This window comes from Streptopelia decaocto (assembly GCF_964273445.1).
Source record: "Streptopelia decaocto genome assembly, chromosome: 6".
Lineage (NCBI taxonomy): Eukaryota > Metazoa > Chordata > Aves > Columbiformes > Columbidae > Streptopelia > Streptopelia decaocto.
Window position 1 is genome coordinate 65,908,660 of NC_138660.1, and position 23,054 is coordinate 65,931,713.

General features: G+C 38.7%; 1 protein-coding gene across 1 annotated transcript in view; it reads left to right on the plus strand.

Moving 5' to 3' along the window:
* ACVR2A (activin A receptor type 2A) overlaps positions 1-23,054 on the plus strand; it is a 60,918-nt gene that overhangs the window by 19,132 nt on the left and 18,732 nt on the right. Inside the window, exons 2-4 of the mRNA XM_082057248.1 lie at positions 15,217-15,424; positions 17,679-17,788; positions 19,104-19,258. Of these exons, the coding sequence (XP_081913374.1) occupies positions 15,217-15,424; positions 17,679-17,788; positions 19,104-19,258 (473 nt within the window). The remainder of the gene's footprint in view (positions 1-15,216; positions 15,425-17,678; positions 17,789-19,103; positions 19,259-23,054) is intronic.

Genomic DNA, 23,054 nt, shown 5'->3' on the forward strand with positions numbered 1-23,054 from the left:
TACAGAAATACTGCAGAGCTTTAGGATGCTACTGATGCTGGTGCAAGAAGAATAAAACGCAGGTGCTTGCCGTGTTCACTTCAATGAGGTGTTGACCGCCCTAGTGTGAGATAGTATTACTGTGGCATTGGTGGGATTATTGCTGAAAAAGGCCTTGTTTGAAGCTTCGACTCTAAAAGTGAAGTTGACAAATTGGGAAGGGTTCAGAAAAACGCTCTTCAAGAATTATCTTTTTGTCTACGAATCTTGTGTTATTGAGGGGCTAAGAAATCCAAATCAGTTTAAGTAATGGCATGATGTCTGGACATTATCTACAGTTAGGCGGGATTTCTTACTAAAGGTCTTAGAAAGTATAAGTATTAATAATCAGTATTTTCAGTGATGAAGGTGAGATTACACACAGTGTCCATTTTTAAACTGAGATATTTAACACTGAGATTTTGAATAAGAGTCGTAAATTTTGAATTTGCTGCTACATTTCAGTAGGATTTCTGGTGGGATGTGGGGTTGTTTAAGAAGTTGTGAGCTTGATGCAGAAGTTACTGGTTGCAGTTCTTTGCTCCTATGGACTTAAAATGTAAATTTTCACAGCTGTTGCCTCAGGTTTATACAATGATGGATTTTTTTGTGGGCATGTCTCTCCCAGACTCTTGTTGATGGGTAGATCATATGTGAGAACTTTGGCAGAAGGGAAAACTTTAATGCAAGACACTTTCAATAAAAGAAATTTAATGACTGCTAGCAATTATACAAAATCCTAAATGAGAAAGAACCAGAAGGTAAGCAGAATAAACAAATGTACACAAGGAATAGATTATTTTTGCATTAAAGGATATGTATTAAATCACATAAATATTCTATATGTATATGTGCACCACCTCTCCAATTTTTAATTCCCCTTAAAAATGTAGAAGCAATATTATTTTTTTTTAATAGAAAGAAAATCAAAAGGAGGCTGATTATTTATGTTCTCAGGTAATTTCCCAAAGCTAGTTTAAGAGAACTGTGTACAGAAAATATACAGAAAATAAATATGCTACACTTTGTTGCCTGCTGAGTTCCAGTCTTAAATGCAGAAAAACAAATCAGAACTTAATTCAGTATTTAGAGAATTTTATACCAACAGTTCAAAAAGAATTCTGTTGCTGTTCAGTAGGTTTCCTTACCAATACTTCCTTCTGTCCTTTACATCCCCAAGTCCTTTATCCAGGGAACTGTGCAAGTGTGTTTAAAATTATATTAGCTTATTTCAAAGTCAATAGCTTTGTAATCAGTGATAAATATCTAATTTAAGGATAATTAAAAATGCTTGTCATATATAAGCATATGATTTTAAGTAAAAGTTGTTTCTGCTTGCTTGGGAGGTGATAAGGTTGTGGACTAAATGTGATTAATGTTCTTTGCAGATGTTGCTTTATATGCTTAGGCTTTCAGAAGTAAAGTAGTCTAGACTGTCTGTCTGCATTCTCCTGCAGCTTTGATCTTGATTAAAACTGGTTATATTACATTTATCATCTCCTTTTTTGAATGCCAGAAAGTATCTTAACTGGTTTTCTGTATGTATATATGCTTATATATAAAGATACTTTTAACTTCTTTGAGTACTCTAAAACTTACACATTCTGGTATGTTCAGCAAGTAGCAAAAATTGGTATTTTATATCTTGAAAGTCTTTAAACTATCATTTGAGTTCAGATACAGCAAATATTACTCAAAATGTTAGTGAAATCCATAGGGAGTGAATCAGGTTAACATTTTTAAGTGGTTTCTTCCCTCCTGTTGGATATACATCTAAAGAAAGGTGGTAGCTTCTTTGATCTTGGTGCTGCAGTCATCTGTATTTCTGTCGGCTCTGATATTAGTGAGCTGTTAATATGGGTTTCATTCTACTCTACTGAGATTTTTGTTCCTGACCGCTGCCCTCCCAGCTCAGGGTGATTGAACCGGGCTGCTTCAAGCTGGGAAAAAGGGTCAAACACAACAGTAAAGTACCTGAGGAGAATAAAATTTGGCAGGGAGTGGGATGTGCCCAATATATGGCAGAGCAAAAGATCTGAACGCTTGAGTTTTCAGATCTTTGCTTTGGTATTAAATCTTTTGCTGCTTTCAGAGATGGTCAGTTCCTTGCTTGTCCGCACCTATTACCACATGAATGATTCTTGAATAACCGGGTTTTCTGTTTGTTTGCTTATTTATCAGTTGAAGATTGCGTAGGACTAATTTGACAACTTGATATATTTTATGGGGAAGTTTTAAGTGATGGAAATCCTTTTAATACTAACAAACTATATGATGCTCAGTCAGTAAAACATTTTGGTTAATTCCATTAAATATTAAAGTAGATAAGGTTTCTTTTCTATTATAACTTCTGTTGTTGCCGCCACTGTGTCCTTTGTGTAAGTCTGGGTAGAGCTGTTTATGAAATGTTTTTAGTTTCTAGACCACAGTGGTGTCTTAAATCCAAGTTTGGGAACATGGCTCCATGTACTCATCAGCTATTCAAAACAGATGGAGAAGTAACTATATAAGAAGTTAAATAATACTTAGCTGTCATAGAACACTTGTAAATCTATTATAGGAGGCAGTGAGTTGTGCGTTGCTCTGTACTTTGCCATTACCTATTTTTTTTTCCTGATCCTTAGCTATACAGTGATAAAATTGTTTTGATTTTGTTGTTTCTTGGTAATGATGTGTGATTGTTTTGTTTTTTTAATTCAGTAACAAAACTTAATATTTTTATATTAGACTGTGGTTGTCATTATGGAGATCTGTAATCTTGCCTAATTGTTGACATAGCAATCAAGGGAAAATTAAGTAAAATATTTGCATACAAGTCTCACACAGCAAATCTGGATTCTCCCTGTTTTAAAAGCATTACCCAGTACATGGAATCACAGATGGTTTGTGTTGAAGAGACCTTCCCAGCTCCCCCAGTGCCCCCCCTGCCATGACAGGGACATCTTCACCAGCTCAGGGTGCTCAGAGCCCCGTCCAGCCTGGCCTGGGATGTCTCCAGGGATGGTTCAGCCACCACCTCTCTGGCCAACCTGGGCCAGGCTCTCACCACCCTCATAGGGAAAAATTTCTTCCTTCTATCTAATACAAATCTCCCACTTCCAGTTTAAAGCCATCACCCTTGTCCTGTCACTCCATGCCCTTGTAACAAGTCCCTCTCCAAGTTTCCTGTAGGTCCCTTTAGGTACTGGAGGCTGCTCTAAGATCTCCCCAGAGACTTCTCCTCTCCCAACCCCAACTGTCAGCCTGTCCTCCCAGCAGAGCTGCTCCAGCCTCTGAGCCTCCTCTGTAGTCCTCCAGGTGGGGTCTTAGAATTCTGGAGCCAAGGGGCTGAATCCCTCCCTCGACCTGCTGGTCGCGCTGCTGGTGATGCAGCCCAGGATGTGGTTGGCTTTCTGGGCTGTGAACATGCATTGCCGGGTCATATTGAGCTTCTCATCAACCAACAGCCCGGAGTTGTCCTCTTAAGGGCTGCTCTCAGTCCGTTCTCCACCCAGCCTCTTAATTTTGTAATTGGGATTGCCCCGACCCATTTGCACTCGGCCTTGTTGAACTAGAGTAGGTTCTCGGGCTCACCTCTCCGATCTGTCACAGCCTGTCTCGGTGGGATCCCTCCCGCTCACCCTTCAACGGCACCGCACGTACCCGATGTACTGGCCGAACCAGAGCTGCCCTTCTAAATGGAGGTGCTTTTGTAGTTGGGAGCTGTGTAAAGCTCTCATACAGATCTGAGCTCCTTGAGAGCAAGCTCTTAATAAAATTCTGGTCAAGTATCTTAATACTTCAAGTTAGCATATTGAAAAGTTGACGCTAAAAATTTTACACAACATTTTGTAACAAATGGATTTCTAAGGCTTTCTTGCCAAATTAAATGAAGCAAAACTGGCTTAATTGAACACTTTGAAGCATTTTTTTCATTGATTTGCATGCAATTAACTTCTTTAAATAGTTTGGAGTTGTTGTACTGTGTCAGATGCGGGCTATATGATCAGGGGATGTGGTACCAAAATTCTGCTTGTTCATGTGTTATCAAACATGTGACTTGCTAAAAACAAAGAATCCAGTTAGAGTAGGTTTTTAGTGTGGTTTTAAATACTTTTGGTAACAAACATACAGTGAAGCACAGTCTTGTTGACTTCACTTTTACCATGTGTGTGGTTGTTAAATGAGAATTTAATTTTATATATTAATTATTAAATGTTTAGGTGTTTAAGGCCTTTAAAACATACCTTCAGTATCTTCATACTTAGAGATAATTCCATCAATAGTTTTGAGTTTCTAAAAGGTATTTTGTATTTTTTTTTTAAGTGAGATATTATAGATGGACATCAAATTTTTGTTACTCATACCTAACCACAAATGTTTCAGTCTTTTTTTCCTTAATTGGATCTTTTTGGAATTACTTGATGTTGGTAGATTATATTTATAATCTTTCAAATATTTGTATTTGTGCATTTCAGGGAATAGGGAGATGATCTAGAAATTACTAGAACTGAACTCATATTCACTCTAATAAGGGAAAAAACAGGTGATTCCATACTGTTCTTCGAAATTCTCCAGTGTATAGGTTAAGTTATAGCAATTCAGCAGCATTTTCTGGTCAAAGAATAACAGTAATCTGCATCCACTTCAGAATTTCTTTTGAGAAGACTTTCTGGAGAGATTAATATTTTTTTTGCCATGTTATCAGGGCCGAACTTTAGAAGCTTGTGCATAGTTACCTTTTAGTACACAGGACACTGTTGCAGTGTTTATTTGGGTTTAGCTCATGTAGCACTGAGCTCTGACGATATTTTCAAGTATCTGTGTGCCTTGCTTCACATTAACATCAAACAGCCTTAGAACAGGCTTTTTTTTCCTTAAGAAAAACACTGAACATGAAAGCATAAACTATTTTTAAGTGCTTGTAGGCAGGTAAAATAAATAAAAGCCACTCTCTTGGATTACTTTTGCATTGATTTGATTCTCACATTAGATGAGTGCTGATTTATTAATGGCAGCTGTTGCAGCAGCCGCTGCATTTAACTGCTCTAATGACAATAAATGTGCTGGTTGTCCAATATGTAGCATGTTCTTAAAGTCACTACTACAGAGTTATGCTCTAGGACACTGGTAAGAGTTTTACGAACATTAAAATTTAATTTAAAATTGCTCCCTTTTGCAGTCAGTTATTCTTAAAGCCCTGACAACAAGTGCAGAATAAGTTGAGTTTTAGTACATAGTACCCTGACTTTAACCTTTGGCTTTTAAATACTTCATTTTTGGATTTGTTCTTCAGTTGTCAATCTTACTTTCCTGAATACAATTAGTAATAATTTATATATGTATATAAACACCACAAAAAGGCCAGTGGATAGCAAAATGTGCTTTATGAGAATCCATAAAGATTTTTTAAAATGGAGCAGGAAAATTGTCTAATATTGAGGTATGTTAGGAAATTGCTTTGTTGTTCCATTGCTTTTTTCATCTTGTTGTGAATCTTAAATTGCTGATGAAATTCTGCCAGCTCTCACTTCCACAGGAAAAACTCACTTTGTAGTATCTTTAGAGTACGGAAAGGTAGTGATGGGGGTTAAAAGTAAGAAAAGTATTTAAATCAGGAGCATTACATGTGGTGAAAATGTTTATTTAATGAAGACTCCATAAGACAGCTGGACTCTGGATTTCCCTGATCTTCTCTAGAACTAGGTATTGAAACAAAAATTATATTTGTTCTCTTGCATCCCTCAGTCGATGCCCACATGGTCCTTGTTGAGGATGAGGATTGTGGTTACCAGAGCTGAGCTGCTGTGGCTGGAGCTCGAGATGAAGAGTTGACTTAGGAGCTTGAAAGCGAGGACGGTATGTGCTCCTCATACCAACAGTGTTCTTGTGCATAAAGCTGTGGGCTGATTCAAGCTATGTGAATGGGATTTTTAACATAATCTTCAGATCACATTCTGATACAGCGAGCAAAATAAGGCAGCCTGAGAGGGGACAAACAGAACGTTCATTTCAAGTGATAGGCAGTTCAGCTAGAGGTAGAGAGGCAGTTTTGCCGGACTTTTCACTATAATCAGTGCTGATTTCACAGCATAAAGACACAAATTTAAGAATTCTTTCAATGTAGGAAGGGTTTGGAATTTTATATAAATAGGACTGGACAGTAGAAATGGAATTAAACATGCAGCAACGTTTAAGTTTATCCAGATATTTTTGCTTTAGGAAGGAGGGTTCAGCAGTCAAAAACACATTAGCATTTTTATGATGATAGGTATTTACTCAGATGTGTAATGCTGCAGTCTGACATTTGAGTTTAGTGGCTGAAGGAAGGAATTACTCGTTTCTGCCAGTTCAGCTCTTTGGGAGGCCATACAGCAGAATCTGCTCTTTTTGATTGCACTGCCACTTAAAAATGTATTTCAAACCGTGGTCTTGCGTGGTAACAGATACCATGAGCTCCTAATGTGATTTGGCTGCGATGCATCCGATCCTAAAATGCTCCTGAAGGAGTATTTCCTAGCAAATCAAAACAATATTGATACCGGACAAGTCTTTGGAAATGTCTTGAGAACTGAATGTAGTTCTGGCCAAGCTGTGTGAGAAAGATGACCTTGGGAAGGCCTGCTGTTGTGATGAGGTGCTGAAATGGAAAGGAGAATGAAAACGAGAATAGAAAGAAGCCCCTGGATCACTGTCTGTGTGGAATCAAGACTGAAGCTAAACTTGATGACTCTCCATAAATATGTTGGAGAGTTAAATAAGGGAGGGCTCAAAAAGGGTTTCCAGCTCAGCTGAATGGGTGAACCTTTAAAGGATTGAAATTTTTCAATCCTGGCTCCTGTGTTTTCCCCACCATGGTGTTGTATTTGCCTGCATGCTCGAGGTATTCCCTCTCTCCGTTGACACCAGTTTGGAACCTGTATTTCGTACTGGTTCGCTGCCATCTGGCCAAGGGCAGCTGGAGCTTGTCTGGATCTGCTGGGCCGGGTACGTGGGCTCGGCAGCTGAGCCAGGCCAGGCACAGAGCTCAGCGCTTTCCAAGTTTTCTGGGCCAGTGTTCAGCAAAGGAATACAGCTGATGCTTTAATTACCAAAAAAAAAAGGTGAAAACGGTTTGTAAGTATGTTTAATCTGGGATCTTGGTTGTAACCACAGAAAAGTATAGTGATGGCAAAAGGATTTTAATGTAAATAGCTTCATCAGGATATGAAGGATAACTCTGTAGTGTTACTGCTTGTTGGGATACAACACCCACAGGGAGAGCTCTTTGAGATCGGAGTTTAAGACAGAATCACGCTGGGCCTTGTTGTCTTTTAAATAGTTGTATAAGGTCTAGAAAGACAGAAAAAGAAGTGGGGTGGCATACGTTGCACAGAGGAAACATCAAACGTGAAGCTGGATGCCTGCCTCGTGGTGTCTTGACTGATTTTATTTGACTTGGTGTGCGGTTCGGTTTTCTTTGCAAACTGTTAAAAAATTTGCCTTGAACTTGATTGATTTGGAAGGCGAAAGGTATTATTATAATTATTTTTGTAATTTGCGTGACTTAACTCTTCTCTGCGCGTTTTGTGAGCGGTCAGAAGGGATTCTCCTTGCAGGGAGGCAGCCTTATTTCTCATTATATAGAGCTGCTAAACATTGATGCTGATATTATTCAACAGGGTTCTGGAGGATGCATGAAATAAAAGCTACAGAAAGAGAAAATTTTGTTTACTGATATTGTCTGCCTTACAGTCAAATCAGTTAAGGAGATTTAGAGACAAACCGAACTCCTGGCAAGCTTTTTTTCTTATGCTTTTTCATCAAGTGATGAATATGTTAGAATTTCCCATCTCCATGAGGTTGCAGGACTGAACTTTCATTTAGAAAGTTTTAAACAATATTTCATAGTTCATGGTTGGGAAGTTCTTTGCGAGGTTTCATAGCTCATGGAAGAACTTCTACAAATACCAACCCCAAGAAAGGATCATTTTCATCAGAAATACCACGTGTTATTGCCGTATTGCTCAGAGCAGGGTGGGCAGCAGACTGAAACACTTGGCCTTGGCATTTTCCCTGAGAAATCCCCACTTTTTTTTATAGCTATCTGCAAACCGATTCCCTTTTGCCATATGGAGAATATAGATTGATTTTTTTCCTTTTTTTTTTTTTTTTTTCATGCGGTCTGTAGAGAGGGAAGAATTGTGCTTCTCTCTCTAGGCTGTCAAGATAGCATTATTTGAAGGTAAACCATTTTTTCTTAGTTAACAGACTTCTCTGTGGCCCCTATTTTGCCTCTGGCAAATGTAGCATGATAGAGTGGGGTATGAAGAGCCGCCAGATGCCATCTCCTGAGCCACCTTCAGGCCCTGGTGGCGGATGAAGCCTCCACTGAACCTTCCGAAGCTGCAGGATCCCGCTTCCTCGGGACTCTCCGATCAGATGAACAACGGTGACATGTGTCTGAGATCACTGCTGGGAAACTCCCCGTCAGGCCTCAAAATAGAAATTCTGCTGGTGGCCACCGCCAGCATGATAGTCATCCTTCAGAACACTTCACATCTTCCTAATCTAGTGCTGATATCTTTAGGTGGTTGATTTAGGCTTTACTCTGGGACCATGGCTACCAGTGAAGTGCTTTACTTCTTTAGTTTAATAACAGTGTCCTAAGACTCGGTGGAAATGGTGTTAGCTGTGTGCAGTGGGATAGCTTCCCTAGCTACTTCATGAGCAGCTGCCTTACTTGAGCCGAGCTTCATCTGGAGACAGCTGTAGATGATACCGTCTGGATAGTCAGAACCCACGTTTTCAAGTTTTCAGTCTCAAGCACTGAGGTTTTATTTGAGTTTTGTTTACACATTCAAACCTGCACATAGTTTTGCAGGCCAGTATTCATGGGGGGAATAGTGGGAAGGGACCCTTGCATCCCTTTCATCTGAGCTGTGTTCCTTTTTCTTACTTCCTTTTATATCCTGGCTTCCTTGAAACAGCTTTTCCTTTGAGTTCAGCTACTGTGATTATTTTCTGTAGTTTACTGATTTTTTTTGTTTGTGTTTTGGGTTTGATGCTGGGGAGAGGGGGGTGGTCCTAATTGGAAACTGTGTCTATTTCTAGCACTAGTGCCTGTTAGTTCCTGGTCTATCTTTTTCAACCTCTGCATCTTGTAGAATTTAAACTCTTCTGGTGAGTATTGAGCCCTGTGCTACTTCTCGTGGTAGATTTTTATCATCTCGTAACACTTTCTCTGTTGTGTCAGGCAGGGGACGTTTGACCAGTGCCATCTATAAAAGCTACCAGCACGTATGAGCTGAGTGTGGTCCCCAGGCTGTGCTTCAAAAAGCCAAACAATTTACAGAATCTTTCAAGCTTTTTTCCCCTACAAAATCATTAGACAGTGGATGAGAAAGTTGTGTGTTGTGTGCTGCTCGCACCTTGCAGTGACAGGAATGGCATGTTTGAACTTGAAAACATCAGCCTGTGTTTTAGTGTGTTTCCTTGAAGTCAAGAAGTGTGAAAAACAGCGCTTGAGCTTTCTAGAGATTGCCAGAGGATGACAGTCTTTATTTCAGAGGTAGCTGATGCTATAGGTGCCAGTTGTGTCATTACGGGCACCGTCATTTCTGCCTAAAGAATCTGGCTGTCACCTGACGCTCTTTCTCCATTTTCTGCCACGTGCTTTGCTCTGAAATGATTTTGGAAAACTTGGACACCAGAATTCTGTTTGGTTTTTTTTTTCCCCACTTGCTTAAATCCAGTCTTAAAAAGATATTCAGAAGTACAAGGCAGAACAGGGAAGTTCTCTACAAAATCTTGTTATGACGTTATTAATTTATTCTAACAATAAAACAAACTGCTTGGAGGGACTGCAGGGAGGAGATCGTATTGCAAGAGTAATTTCAGCTTCTTTTTTCCTTGGGTTCAGCAAGATGGAGGTGCCGCTGTTCCACCTCCTGCAGTGGCTTCTTTCTGAGTACTCCACGTATCGTGTTTGCCCCCTTAATCCCATCTCCTTTAACCACTCAGATGGAGACTTTGCTTTGCATGGAACTGTAGAGTTTCTCAGACTACACAATTGAAATCAGAGGTTCCTCATCTTTACTTCCACCCTTTTCCTTGAATTCTGGCCTCACCTTTAAAGATGCTTTCCACTAGTTCTGCCACCACCATTTCTAAAATGAGAATCACAGAATCTCGTATTTCCATGGCCGGCTCATCTGTACCAAGTTTTCCATTTTGGCAAGGTGTGAACTGCCAAAAAATGGAAATATTTTTCAAGTATATGATGAGATATCTAAGAAAATAGAGATTTCCTGATACTCCCTACCTTTCTGCCCCATCCCCTTAATCCTACTATAGTCCTGGAGAATCGAAGTTTAATATAGCTGTTGTTACACAAAAAGCTACACTAAAACTTCCTGGTTTCCTGTAGGACCCCTGTTGAATTGCAAAATATATAGCAGCACTTGGTGGCGTTTCTCCGTTCTCCCGCAGTGAACGCTTGGTCGAACATTCTGAAAAGGAGAAGGATAAGGAGAAACTCTAGTCAAAAAAATATGTATTTTCTGTATAAGGCAGTGTGGCAACAGTTCAGGTCGTTTGTTACTTTACTGTCTGCTTTGTCTTTTTCCTGATTCTTGTATTGCTTAAGTTAATTGCTGTTGTGTTTGGATTTAATGAATGAACTTTGGCTCATTTTATGTGCAGTACAGACCTTGTTCGACCTGCGAGCATTGAGAACAGTGATAATGCGACTAACACTTGTCTAAAGGTCTACAAAATATGTTTGGAGGTATATTGGTGTGTATAAGGAAAATAGAATAGGTCCTTTCTGTTGTAACTCTGTTTTATTAGGTTGAAAAGAACCTCTTTATTTTTCCTTTGAGAAACATTCCCCTTGGTGTTATCAGCAAAAGTACAGAATGATAAAAACCTCCTTCCTGCTTGCGGAAACATCCAAGCCGGGCCTTTTTAGTATATATTTGTAGCCTGTTCTTAGATATGTTTGTGGGTTTGTGGAGGCAAACAGAATAACATATATGGACAAGTACTTGAAAAAGATACCTGTCCTGTAACTGAAGTGTTTTCAAGTTGCTATTTATGCTACATTTTCTATCCTTTTTTGTTCCTCCAGAACAGTGTATTACAATTCAGATCCTTTAGTGAATGGGCCGTTCTGTCTCTTCAGTAACACACCATGTCCAGTCCCTGTGGTGCTTCAGGCCATTCTCTTCAACTAGTTTATTCTAATAAACTACCCCTTTCCTTGTAAGTTTGTGGATTTCAGTGCTCAGAATGAGTTCAAATTAATCTTTTCTGTCACATGAGTATTCCGACATATAAATCCTTACCAATACTGTCACTGGTGTATATGATAGAACCAAGTTCAAGTGCAGAGTAATGGACTTGTCTGGGTGGGTTGTGCAGCCGTGAAATACACAGGTGATTTATTCTTCCTGGATTTCAGTGTTGCCATTTGCATCTCAGATTAGATGGAAAACAAAGTCTGTAGTTCTGTCTGGTGCTGGAAGACATGCAGAAATAAGTTTAAAATGACATTTTTAGTTCCCCTCTAGTCAGGGCTGTGTGAGGTGTGCAGAGCAATCTGCACACATAGACTGGCTTTCAGAAGAGTTGTGGTTGGTTTTTTTGGTTTTTGTTTTAGATCTCAGTGCTATCAAATTAATTTTTGTAGCCTTTCCGCCAGTTTTCATGACTTCAGCTTAGAAGTTTTGCTAGATTTCCAAAACCAACGTGGAGTCCCAGATTCACCTTCCCTCTGACTAGAAGACTTTGTTTCTTCTTGTGGTGTCACCAACCAAATATGCTGCAAAAGTGGGATTTGGGGCTGGGAGTAGGACATGGGATGGGGTGAGGATGGGACTGTCTTCACGTCTTCTCGGGAAGCGAGGGAGATAATCATGGTCACGTTTCAGACTTTTATTAAGAATGTCATGAAACCATTTTTCCATTACAGACCAATGGTGTTGCGTTGCTCAGTTTCAGATTTACTAAATAAAACTGGATGGTAAACTCCCATGAGTTTGTATCTCTCTTTTTGACTTCTAGGTGTGATGTAGTGGTATCTGTAATAAGGAATTAATATTTTATCCAGAATCTTTGGCCGGTAATGTCTTTCTAAATTAGGGCTGTGTTAGTTTAGTCCTTTTTATTAGCTATGCATAGATTTCACTGTTTGCCTCTTTTTTTTTTTTTTTTTAAAGTTAAAAAAAATGGCTAGATTTTTGTTTTTTCAGGAATTCGTATAGTCTTTCTGCTTGAAAAAATGGTAGTTGGTCCAAACTGCTGCTAAGGTGAGGTTTTCCAGACTGCACATGTGCGCTCTAATAAAATTGCTTTCTGTACTGCTGACAGTGTATCCTGTATTAACAGCGGTTCAGAAGTTCACTAGCAAATGGTGGTTTTCTTTTTTTACTGCAGCTGTTAGGGATGAACACAAATGTATAGCGATACAGCAGCACACTAACTGCAATATGATAACAGCATATATTAAATATCATGTGTCTTAACAGGCCAAAACTAAACCCTATTATAGACTTGAATATTCTTTGCCTTTTTAACGTGTTTTCCTCTTTTATACTCCAAGTTCAGTCAGTAGCGTACTCCATGGCTTCCTTCAGCAGCAGCACTTTGCCTGTTGAGATTCAGTAATAGATTTCCAGAAGACCTGACAATTTTATATGGAAAAATGTTGTCAGCGTTCAGAATGGTTATAGGAGTTCCATTACAGACATACTGTGCCTAAACTGGGACCTGAATAAATTTGCTTTTGCTGTAAATTCCAGCTGCCCTTCTCTTCTAAGAATCTGATTCCCATGGAGGGGGTGGCAAGGCTGGTTATGAGCAGATGTTGCTCTGTGCGTCGTGCTCAGGGCTGCCTGTTCCGTGTGGTTCCCCTTCTCTTCTTCCCTTCCCTGTTTCACATTCCTGCTTTTCTACTTCTAAAGATGAATCCAAGACTGTCCTGGTGTGTCCACCCATCAGTGTAGTCTGGCCAGACCTATTGCAAGTGTCCACTCTGGATGTTTGCAGAGGAGGTGTTTTGTTAGATGGTCTAATCAGATCCAAAGGCACTAACCCAACAGTGGGATTGCTGGGCAGTTGCGAACGTTGAACTGTTTCAGAGCATTAACACGTAAGAAAACCTGACTCTAGAGAAGTCATGTATAAGGAGAATGTTTGTGCAAAGTTAATTTTACTGTAGTTTCAGCATTTCATCAAATTCAGCTTGTCTATGGTCCTCCAAAGCCAGGCTTGGCAGCAGAAGGAAAGGAATGGCACGTATGAGATAAATCCAGGACTTCTGCTTTATTGCACTGACAGAACCAAATTGTTCAATCTGTTGCCTCATCTGTTTCTTGCCATAGCTGGGAGTTGTAAAGGTCAGGCCATCGCAGCACAAAGAATATAATAGTTAACATGCTGCATCTCGCAGTGTCACCAGCTGGCTAGTGCCTTTCTCCCGTGGAACAGCCAGGCTCTTTCCCAAAAAGCGTAAGCAGAATTCTCTGCCTATTTTGGGAATGCGTCAAAGTCAAAAGTTTCTGAAGGTGGCGACGTGGGATGCCTGGTATGGTCAGTGCTGTGCTTGGCTCTGACATCCTGTGTTTCAAGAAGACTGCAGCAATTTCCAGCTTGAAATCATTCTCGTCACCCTGAGAGGGGCTGCTTTTCTGTTCCCTGTACAGTCGGGTCTGTTCACTGAGAAAAATTCGCTTATTGTCGGCTGTGTGTGTTTGGGGAGGTGTTATGTGATGGAACCCCAGGCGCTGTTGAGTAGAGTGCCCGGGTGACAAAGGTTTCATCCTGCAAAAGGAGTTGGGGCTTGAGCCGCTCTGCTTGCGATACCCCTGTGTAGAATGAGAAGCACGGGTATGGCTAGAAAGCAATAGCTAGTGTATCAAAATTATTGTGAATATATGAGAATAAAGGAGGTGATACAAATAAAAAAGTATGAAACTGCTATGGAAACCCTTTTCTGTTTAAATCTGATCTTCAGCATGATGTACCTGTCCCTTAAAAATATCAGATGGTTGGACAGGCAAAGTAAACGTGCTTTGTCATCCTTCTGACCCTTCCTCAGTTTTGAAGCCAGTCCTCTGGCTCTGGCTCTTCCATCTTCCTCTCTGCTTTTCCATGTTTTAGTACATGTTAAATGATGAAGCTTGCATGAAGATTGACGATGCACTCTTAGAAGTATTTGACAAGATAAAACTAGAAGTAAAAGCCTCCCTTCCAGTGTTTTTGTTAGTGGGTTTGCATCCTTAACAACCTTTACCTTTGCAGAAACCAGATTGGTGCCTTATATTGCATTAAAATTATGAAGTTAGCTCCACTGTATTACATTAAAACCATGAAGTTACCTCCACTTTGAGGTGCTCAGTCTGTTAATACTTGCTGGGTTTTGCTGTACATTGTCAGTAGGCATTACATTTGTAATTTAAAAGCCAAAATTAAATTTAAAGGTTCAGAGACTTTTAAGAATATTGGGATGACAAAAAAAACTATCAGGTGGTTTCAGGGTAGGTCAGTGAGTCTGTTCTGGTTCAGCAGCAGGTTTAATAGAGACTGGGTCTGTGGGACCCCCCAGCACACAACCAGTGCCCTCCTTGGAGATGAGGAGTTAGTGTCACACCGAGTGGTCTCCGTTCCACTTCCTCCCTCAGCAAATCAGAATGACATAAAATAGGCTATTTTAACATAGTGTGGTTTGTACTTCAGTGCTCTGTGTTAAAAAGCTGCATCGCAGATGAAAGCTAGGGGAAAATATGGTTTAAAACTGCATTACTTGAGCGTAGGTTTCTAAGATATACTGTCTGCTTTTTTGGCACACGTAAGGAGACAAAAATGTCTTTTGGTAAATTCTACTAGCTAATATTGACTAATATTATAACTGCATCTTTGCTGTTCAGTATTATAAGTCTTCTCTGCTGTTGCTATTCAGGGAAAAGTATTGCCTTAGCTTGTTTTTTTTTTCATTTCTTCAAATCTTGATAAGTTCTCCAAGTTGTTGTTTGACTTAACAGAAGATCTTTGTTTTATGTTTCGACACTTGGAATGCTTAATGAACTTTAGATGTTTTCTTTCTTCATTAAAAAAGAGGGGAGAGAACGCCTTGTTGCAAGTGGCGTCCAATATTTTAGTACCTCCTGGCTTTGACTGTTCATATGTCTCATCCTTCAGAATGCCATTTAATTGTGGTTTACTTTTCATTCCTAAAAGGTGCCATACTCGGCAGATCAGAAACACAAGAGTGTATCTACTACAACGCTAATTGGGAAAAGGATAAAACAAATCGCAGTGGTATTGAACCTTGTTATGGTGATAAAGATAAAAGACGACACTGTTTTGCTACTTGGAAGAATATTTCTGGATCAATTGAAATTGTGAAGCAAGGTTGCTGGCTGGATGACATCAATTGTTATGACAGGTGAGTGAGTTTTCCTACAGATTGTCTACTTTTACATTATTTTGCCTGTCCGTAATTTACACAGCCTCTCCTTTGCAAACAGTACTTGGTACAAATGATAATACCCTAGTATGTGGATAGTTATCTTGGGTTTAGATGCACACACATGCTTGTTATCGGCTCACCCTTATTTAGGGACCTGACTTCATATAAGTACTTTATTTTGTTCCAGAATAGCATATTTTAATCTCTTCTTACTTATTATATATTAAAAAAAAAAGTGTTTAATTTATTCTTTTTAGGCCAGCAATAATATAGTTTTTTAGATTATTTGTTATTGCCAAACAGTGCAAATATAATTATTGAAACCAGAATGCAAAATTCTATAAGTCACTTGTCCAAAGTCTCTGGAGTGGGAAAATCAGCACATTGCATCTTCTTTTTACTTAAATGCTGAAGTATTTTGCTGATTTATTAAAAAACTCCCCTTGGTGGCATTTCTTAGAGATGTCGAATATTCTAAAATTGCAGTGATGTTTTTCTAACAGATGGTCTAGCAAGTACCTGTGAGCACTAACAGCGGGAGCTGGGGCTTGGGAGATATTGGCTGAATAAAGGTCATGACTCTCTTAAGAAATGGTATTCTTGTTCTTTGAAGTTCTGTACTAAGTTTTATCTGACCAAAGCTTATATTGTTTAGAAAGGGAGAGAATTTAGAAAATAAATACATTATAGATATTAATTAAAATTTATTTAGAAATTATTTTTAACAATATTTTAGACAATTTTTCTCTTGTTTCTTAAATATTGACTGAGTAGAGAAGTCATTACAGCCATTTGTACCAAATGAACTTCCCACACACACTAAGATGTTTTCTCCTTTAATGACAGTTTAAAGCCAAGTTGAACAGTGATTTTGATGTACGTTTCTCAGAGAAGCAGCAAAGCATCTGCATGCCTGCTTGCACAGCGTCATTGAAATCAGCTGTGCTGGGAGGCAAAGAACAAATCTAAAGAAATCCTATTTGTTGCTTTTGGTATCTAGTAACTGTAAGTCACTCAGGATGGGAAAATGGTGTTTCTTGTAATCCGTTCCTAGTTGTAGCTCTGCAGAAGAAGTTGGGGATTTACAGTTTCCAAACTAAATTTATTTCTGCCAAATGTTAAATTTGTAGAATGGAAATAGATTTTTATTTTTGTTTTTCAATTTGGAAATGGAATTAGATTCTGTAGCATTGTTTCCCATGCATCTTTGAAAAGTCTAAAAAAATGGTATTAAATTCTGCCTTGAGCAAAGAAAAGAAATGGGAAGAAGAAATAAAGTGCAGGAAGGATGGTCAGGAAAGAGTTGAAAACTGAGTATAAATTTCTTTGGCTCTAAGACCTCGTTAACTGCAATTTCTCATAAGAATGCGTACTGCCATATTTGTCTAAAATATCCATTACACAGAATCTTATCTGTGGGAGCAAAGAGTGTTTTCCTGACCAGGCAGTTACAGCTCTATGAACTCCAAACAGCAGCTGATTAAGAACATGAGAGAATAGATGTTTTGTGGCAGTTACAGTACAGTGTAATTGTAGATGCTGGTTCTATAAAATAACCTGATTCTTGAAGGTGAACCCAAAACTTTTTTGACAATCTTCAGCTGTTTTTAAATCCTCAGCTGTAATATTTCTGCAGGATTTTCAGATGTTTCTCTGCCTGCTCTCAGGTTGTTTCCTGCCTGACTCCTGGTTTTCTTTTCTGACGTGAATAGTTTCAGGTTATTCATTAATAGAACTTTTCCACAGTTAATTCACTGAGCGAAATGAGCCCTGTCCTGAGCATAAAGTGGGCAGGGAAAAACTGCAGAAACTTTTCTCTTTTTCTAAAATTAAAATAACATTGAACGTTCTCCTTCCCACTTACCTGAAGCCCTGTCCTGTAAGTTTATGGCTAAACACCAGCTGTTCGATGGTTTGTCTGTCCTGTTTAAATCCAGATCGTGAACTGTTCTTCAGTACTTTTGTCAGGTTTTGAAACGCAGCCTGTTGGTGGTTTTCTTTAACTTTGCCTAAAAATGTGCTGGTTCACTTGTAATATTTATATAAAACAATGAACAACATTTCAGTTTGTTTCTTCAGATTTAACTCTTATTTGAGTAGTGTGTTATCCTGGATGACTTAGTGAAGATCACTTTAAATTTTAAATGTGATCATATGTTTTCTCTTGAACAACAAAAAACCCCCACCCTGACTGAAGATAATTAAGTTTTGTATTTTTCTCTTTTTATAGGAATGATTGCATAGAGAAGAAAGACAGCCCCGAAGTGTTTTTCTGTTGTTGTGAAGGCAACATGTGCAATGAACGCTTTTTCTACTTTCCAGAAATGGAGGTCACGCAACGTAAGTTAGTCTGACACAGTTACAAAGAACTGCTTAGCAGAGTTCAGAAATACTGAATATTGGGCATGTTCAGGAGATAAGACTTTTCCAAATGTTGTGGGCACTTTTCCCTGCCAGAGGTTTCTGATTCCCAGGTGCTAGAGCTCTGTGTGTTCACATAACGAGCCCAGAAAATTGCCAGTTCATTTCTTCAGTCGTGAAAGGTCTCTAGACCAGAAGTAATTGGAATTGATAAAAGGTACTTCAGCTCTTTTCTAAGGGTGAGAAGGAAGGATAATCTGAAATAATAGGCTGTTTTAAGATACAGAACTTACCTTAATTGTATAGTTAAGCTTCTGTAAGTGTCTATAAATCACTAGGCTAAAAGCCATATCATCCTTATATCCGTGTACCAGCCTATGGATGCTGCTCTTCTTGAACCGATGCTCTCGCTGTTTCTTTAAACTAATTGGACCTTTGAGTTTCTCTGTAAATCGACACAGTAACCTTTAAAAAGGGAGACAGAATTTCCTCCCAGGTTACAAAGAAAATCAGATAGCCAGACTTAACAAATAATTGTTTTAAAAAACAGTAACTAAAAGATGATTTGATTATTCTTGCATCTCTTCTTCCAGTCAAGAATCTAATCTTTGTTGGAAAACTGAATAATGTTAATAACTGAACTGAAAACAGCAAATGTCTTGTGTACCACATAGCCAGAGGAAGTTGTTTATGAGATGAAATAACATTTTCTCTGAGATGAAAATAGCCTTTGTTGACCCAAGAGATACTCTTGTCATTTTTGTCAGTAGTACTGCTCAGGCAATAATTGACATTTTTTGCACTCTCATTGCACTCTTTTGCCCTAGGGCTCTGTGGCTGCTCCGGGGCCTTTCTGGGGGTCCTGGGGAAGCGTCAGCAAATCAACACCGCATAGACACGTTGGCTAATTAGTTCTGGCCTGGTTTACTAATTAATGACCTGCTATTGTATGCATTCCAAAGGCTAAACCTCTGTATCGATTCTTTTTTCGTTCATTAGGTGATGGCATACTTGTGATTTTTTAAAATATGAACACCTCTTCCATACTGTAGATAGGCAGAGCTTAGAAGCGGAAAAAAAGATGTGCTGATAAATCTGGGGATCTAAGTTAGTTCTGCATTTTCCAAAATGCTGCTTTTTTAAATATGTCTGTTGATAATAGAGTACACTATTTAACCAAGTGTCGTTAGCCTGTTGTGCCAGTTGCAAGGATTTTTAGAAAATAGGGATTTGAAACATTTCAAGCACTGGATGTTTTTTGTCTCTAAAGTTGTGCCCTTTGTTTATTTTCCAGCAACTTCCAATCCCGTTACACCGAAGCCACCTCTGTTCAATACCTTGCTTTATTCGCTGGTTCCTATAATGGGAATTGCAGTGATCGTGCTCTTTTCCTTTTGGATGTACAGACATCACAAGCTGGCGTATCCTCCGGTACTCGTTCCAACCCAAGTAAGTCACTGCTTTATGATTTTTGGCTTTCTGAATGGTAAAACCACTTTCTGAAGAGGAGAGAAAGGGGTGTCATGGCTGAAGTTTTCTGGTACTTTCTTCATTTAGAGATGCTAATGCTTGCTAGCTGCAAAAACAGAAAATTAAGCTTTACTTAAATACCCACTTCTCCTTTAACTAAACTAAGGAAAATTTGCAGTGACCAAGCCACAGTATTGCTGTGGGAAGCTTGTACTCCCCTGTACTTAAAAGGACTTTTTGTCTGAAAGTTGAGTGCAGCCGCGCTCAGGTTCTTGTGCTTTATGTAAAGCGGAGCTTTAAAAATAAAGGAGACCTGCTGATTCATAACAACAATTTACAGTGAATAGAAAATAGGAACTAGTAGAAGCTTAGCTAGTCTTAAAACAGCACAGAACTGGGTTACGGGGATCATTTAAAGGGAATGTAAAGAAAATCTTCAGTTGGAGCATCATTCCAGGGCTTAGCTCAGTGTGTGGCCTCACTTGGATTTGTCATCTTCTTCCCCTTCCTTGTTTGTTTATTCATTTGTGTTTTGTCTTCAAATGTTTCAGTTTTAGAAGTGTTTGTGTTTGACTTAAAAAATATTATGAGATTGCGGTCTCTAAATTAGAAATGTCAACTGGCCATGGTACATGAAAACAAAGCTTTTTTGGCTGCGTGTGCACAGTTCCTGCTGTTGTCAGGCTCCAGCTGGATTCTGGAGGTGTAATTACAATTAATACTAGAATACATCTTCCTTTAGTTATGTCTGGTAGGAATTGAACTTAAGCTTCCTAGCAAGCACTCAGAATATATTACTTCTCATACAATGATGATACCATGATGCTATTTGTGATTACGTAAAATTAAAACACTTATGTTTGGTAGGATAGTATTTAAAAAGGTTTTCTGTGTCTTTACTCTGTACTGCCAGCATCTGTGATATTTTTGTTTGACTTCAGATAGTTCCGGGAAGCAGGATTGCCTTTGGTGATAGATAAAATTGTTTTGGTTTCAGTTTCATAGTAATAGATAAGAAAAATTTGGGGGGAGGCAGTGGGCATATGTTCTTGCCAAATGAAAAGAACATAATTTAGAGGAAAGAAGTATGTTTGCTGTCCTTGCGGAAAGTATTGCAGATCCTCCAACTTCACGCAATCTGTTAGCATAATTATTTCATCCATCTCAGTTTTTATATATTTGGGACTTCACATCAACTTAGTAGCCTGCACTGTAAGATCAGATTCAGAAGTGCTGATTGTATGAAGGATTTCAGTATGTAATTTCCTTTCTAGACTTTATTGATTATTTTTTAGATTTCTTGAAGTGCTAGAAAACCAAGCAAATGTTAAATACATGTGAGATATCAAGAACTCCAGTTTTTGTATTCTTCCTCCTTTTTGTTGCAGTTCTTTTCTTGCATGTTTTTGTGTTTGGTACAGGAGTGGACACGTCATAAGTTTTTAATAAATAGGGTAATAACCTGTTTTGTTAATGCTCAGATTGTATCTGCTGGGATAAGTATATGTTGGTGCTTGAGTTGGTTATGGTGTCATAAGATTTTCTTATCTTGTGGTGAATAGGCATTAAGGTTTGATGTGGGAAGTCAGGAACAGCTACTTCTGCCTGAAAAACTAAATGAAATTATTATGGAAATAGAATGTATAAATATTCTCCCATATGCAGCAGAGCAGTATTTCCCACTTTAAATTTGATTAGAGCTGATTTGAACAGGAGGCAGAGGAAGCAGGAAGAGAGGGAAAAGTATTAGTAATTGTATAACCATGAAACAAACATTTAAATATTTATGCAATTAAAATATTAAATATTAATATTATACTTAATAATTAGGGCATGAGTTTGTAGGCAAATGGATTCTTTTCTAAATCTTTCTGTAGCAAATGGTGGCACGGATAGATCAGACGTATAGGAGTTACTCGCTGGAAAACAGGGATTTCTGTGTGCGATAAAGATAAAGGTTATCTCATTTTATTTGCTCTGTTCCCGGAAGGCATAGGGAGCGTGTAGGTTCAGTACACCCTGGTACTAATCTTTCTTCCAGTAGAAATTAAAGGATAGATGAGGAAGAAGCAAAAGATAAAAAACTGGAAACAGTGAAGAATGGGACATTTTGGAAGAATGAGAAGATGGGAGAAGTAAATAAAAAATCAGAGGACAAAAGGGAAATAAACTGTTTGGAATATTTAAAAAAAAAAAAAAAAAAAAAAAGCTAGAGGATATTTTTGAACCTGTATTGAAATATAAAGGACAAGTATCTGAAACAATGCAAACCACTTCATGTTCTTTTGAGAGTAAAATGGTTTGATGGTACATGCACGGCTCAGGCGGTCCCTGCACCACCCGAGCTTGGTTCACAGCCGCCTGGATTCGCTTAACTTTATCTTCTCTTTGAATGTACAGATAATTATTTTAAAGCATCGTGTAGTAGCATTAGTTGGTATGTTCGGTTTTAAGACTGGAAAGCAGTAGATATTTTTGTTTGCTCCTTACACGTCTCGTTCTTCTTCCTACTAATACTCCCAGTAGCAATGTGGATGCGGATGGCAAGGAGATGATATTTTATGCTCATTTATTTTTTACATCTCTTGAGCTTGGGCCAGAGTTGTCAGTCAGAGCTAATTCCAACCGTGGTGTTACCACTCTGCCATCTGATAGATAGGACCATAACCTATTTTACGGCACAACTGACACAAGTAACACTTGTGTTTTTTATCGGTTCGAAGAACTGTGGCTCCGCGCGTTTTACATCTGAACTGTGCAAAAAGACATTAACCTCTTGTACTTTTTGTTGGGTGCCCAAGTTATGAATATCTCACTGGATCACAGAGTTGCTTTTTTTGTTCTGTGTTGTTTTTAAAATGAGAGTCATATGTTGAGAAGGTTGGAAAAAAGCTTTAGATGTTCACATAATGTCACTTTTCTTCATAACCTATTTTTGCGCTTTCTTCGAAAACATTTGAAATTCCTTAGGTCACAGACTCTTGATGTTTTCAATCTCTAAGCGCAAGAAAGCCCTCATCTAGGCCCGTTTGGTCTTACCAGAAACTTAAACATTTGGAATGACCCCCTTAACCTGCTGCCGCCTGTTGGAGTGTCCAGGGGTTGGTTCTAGGAACTGCCATTTCTTTCTTCTCAAAGAGAGGAGGGTGATGTAGTTCAAACAACCAACTACATCTTCTGCTTTTAATATCTTGTATGTCCCTTCCTTTAAGCTTTTCACCCACTATTCCCTGTATTAAGCACAATAATCTTTTATGTGCTTTGGTTTTGATTTTTTCTTTTAATCACATATGAATGATCCTCACTGGTCCTTATATATATGGAGACCATCCCTTGTCTTTGATCAAAGTCATGTGCTGTGTGAACCGAGAATTAAGAATAATTGAAGCACATGTATCAAATAAAACCAGATACTGATCGTTGCATCCCTCTGATCTCAAAAGTGTTTTGAGCATCACAGAATACTCTGTGATTTTGGTGGATGGCAAAACCGTGACCATCTTTCCTCAGTGGATCTTTTCTTGAAGGCACCCAAATATGAATAGATCTTTGTAGCTATATCATGGGTTTATTTCATTTTCAGCTGTAAGAAATTAGAGTTGAGAACAGTATCACATGAGGTGAATAACGCTGGAGGAAAATCTGTAGCAGTGGCAAACACCAGACACATTGTGAGCTACTGACCGCAGGTCTGATTGCATGGGGAGCCACGGAAAACCAAACTCTGGGTTGGAAACTAGTAAGAAAAGAACATGTAACTAAAGTCACGCCACTT